At 45.5% G+C, this 2,500-nt stretch overlaps 1 protein-coding gene across 5 annotated transcripts in view; it reads left to right on the forward strand.

The window, feature by feature from the left end:
• The window catches only part of LOC125286239 (SH2 domain-containing adapter protein F-like), a 125,632-nt gene that overhangs the window by 121,204 nt on the left and 1,928 nt on the right, over positions 1–2,500 (forward strand). For all 5 annotated transcript variants that reach the window (XM_048231107.1, XM_048231110.1, XM_048231108.1 and 2 more), the window contains one exon: positions 1,104–2,500. This exon is cut by the window's right edge and continues 1,928 nt beyond it. In XM_048231107.1, coding sequence (XP_048087064.1) covers positions 1,104–1,290 — 187 coding nt within the window. In that variant the 3' untranslated portion in view covers positions 1,291–2,500. The remainder of the gene's footprint in view (positions 1–1,103) is intronic.

Below are 2,500 nucleotides of genomic sequence, written 5' to 3' on the forward strand. Positions count from 1 at the left end.
TGTGTGTGTGTGTGTGGTGGGCGGGCGGGCTGTGTGTATGTGTGTGTGCAAGTACATGTGAACTTGGATTGGATGTGTATGGGGGAGCTCTGTGAATTATGGGCCCAGTTAAGTAATTAAAACGCAAGTGAAATGTGCCATATGTGCATGTTGACTGTGCATGTGTATGTGTGTGTCTGTATTTGTGTACGCACACACATTTATTGTAAGACTGTATATCACTTGGTGATCTACTCACTCATAGTGTTTTGTCCAGAACGGCAGAAAGGGCCTTTATGGAGCTGCATTACTCATCTGGACAAGTTCCTCTTAGCGCTGAGATTACTGTTTGAAAACGGGGCCTAACAGCAGTATAGGCCATCTCTCGCTCTCATCCTTTCTTACTCTTTTCTCTCCTTCACTCGCTCCCCCCTTCTCACTCTCTCTCTCTTTCTCTCTCTCTCTAGGTGTCTTCTCTGGTGAGCGTGCTCCAACAGATGAGCTTTTAATTTGCTGTGTATCTATTAAACGCAGTGGCTTAAATGATTCGCCGGTGTGCATATTAAAGTAACTGTGTGTGTGTGTGTGTGTGTGTGTGTGTGTGTGTGTGTGTGTGTGCTCCATATGTCTCGCTTACTGTGCGTGACCTGTGTGCTGATGAAGAGCATCAGTGGGGAGGCCATTACTGAGAACAGACACACACACACACACACACACACACACACATACACACTCTCTCTCTCTCTGAGGTGTGCCAATGTGGCATGTTTTTGATCTTTAGATTTAATAATTCTTATACTGTCTGTGTTCTCATTCATATATTCTTATTCTAATTCATATCTTATTAAATTCATAACAACTCAGTGATTAGTACCATAATTAGCATGAAATCAAAACCTGAAAAGATCGAAATGAGAAATGTGTATGAGGTACATGTACAAAGAGGACAGGAGAAGAAAACATAATCATAACAATACAATCCATGTAAGGCCTTTATTGTCAATATGTTTCACTATTGATTAACACTCTGTCTCTCTCTCTCTCCCTCTCCCTCGATCTCCCTCTCTTTCTCTCTTTCTCTCTCGCTCTCTCTTTCTCTCTCTCTCTCTCTCTGTGTCTCTCAGGAGCAGTCAGGGCTTCATGCATATGAAACTGTCTCGGACCAAAGAGAACAAGTACGTGCTGGGCCAGAACAGCGGCCCGTTCGACAGCGTGCCCGAGATCATCCACTTCTACTCCAGCCGCAAGCTGCCAATCAAGGGGGCCGAGCACATGTCCCTGCTGTACCCCGTGGCCATCAGAACACTATAGTGGACACTTCACTTCACTTGGCTTGGCCACACTCCACCCCACGACTTCTTTTTGCGCTTCTGGGTCCTAGAGAGTCTGGTGTGTTTGGGGGAGGTGAGAGGCGGACTGATTGGTCATTCCCCTTGTGGTGCTGAGGGACCCTCCTCCACCTGGACTAAAGGGTCAGACTGAACTGGCATCAGAAGAGCAATAGACACATCACATGCTCATAGGAGGGGCAGGGGCACGAGCACCCCCACATCCATCCCCCTTACACCTGATTTGAGAAATATTTCGGTCTCATCCTCATTGTCCATTGTTTTTCCCTACAAACGTTCACCCCGTGTATCTCTCTCTCTCTCTCTCTCTCTCTCTCTCTCTCTCTCTCTCTCATATCTTCTTGCATCATTCCTTCCTGCAAACACTTGTTTCAGATGTGTCCGTTCAGATGCATTCAAACACAGCTGTCTGCTGTCTCTCTCTTTCAGACTGGTCTCTGTGTGTGTGCGTGTGTGTGTGTGTGTGTGTGTGGGCGGATTAGCAGGAGCCGTTGGCAGTTTGAGTTGCACAGGAGAGTCGTCCATCAGAGTATGCATAACATGATCTGTGATACATCAGCCTGTCTTGCCTTAGCAATGGAGAAATATCCATTTGATAGTAGGGTTGCTTTAATCATTTAATGTGTCTGGTCATTTGGACTTGTTGTTAATACCCCACTATACATCCTTAATACATCTACTTCCATCCAGCAGTTTAGGATCTTAAGGTCAGTTCTCAGTTCATGAGCTAGCTATATTAGCCGTCGTCGGGTTTATTTTTACAGTGATAAAGTGATTTAGGAGTGTGAGGGAGACCCAGTAGGTTTGGATATGTGTCAGTGTTGCCTTTGTTGGCCATTGAAGGTGTCAGGGAGTGGAGCCTTCTGGCTCAGTCTTGTTATTGGTAAAGGGTTGGGTTGGGATTGGGTTGGATGGATTGATTGATTGACATTGATGAAGGTTGTATACCTTGTTCACATATAGATATGAGTCCTTTTTTGTGTTCCCTTCTCACCCCATCCCACCAGCTTAGAGTGGTCAACACTGGGAAGGGATAAGCATGCCTGCATCGTCTACCTCAGAGAGAGAGAGAAATCAATTTCACTCACCCATTTGCAGATCGCTAGGTACAATTGGAATTTAAATATTGACACAGTTCACCGCCATCTCCAACTCCATTTTTAACTTCCACT

The sequence above is a fragment of the Alosa alosa genome, chromosome 21 (genome assembly GCF_017589495.1).
Source record: "Alosa alosa isolate M-15738 ecotype Scorff River chromosome 21, AALO_Geno_1.1, whole genome shotgun sequence".
In the NCBI taxonomy this organism is placed as follows: domain Eukaryota; kingdom Metazoa; phylum Chordata; class Actinopteri; order Clupeiformes; family Clupeidae; genus Alosa; species Alosa alosa.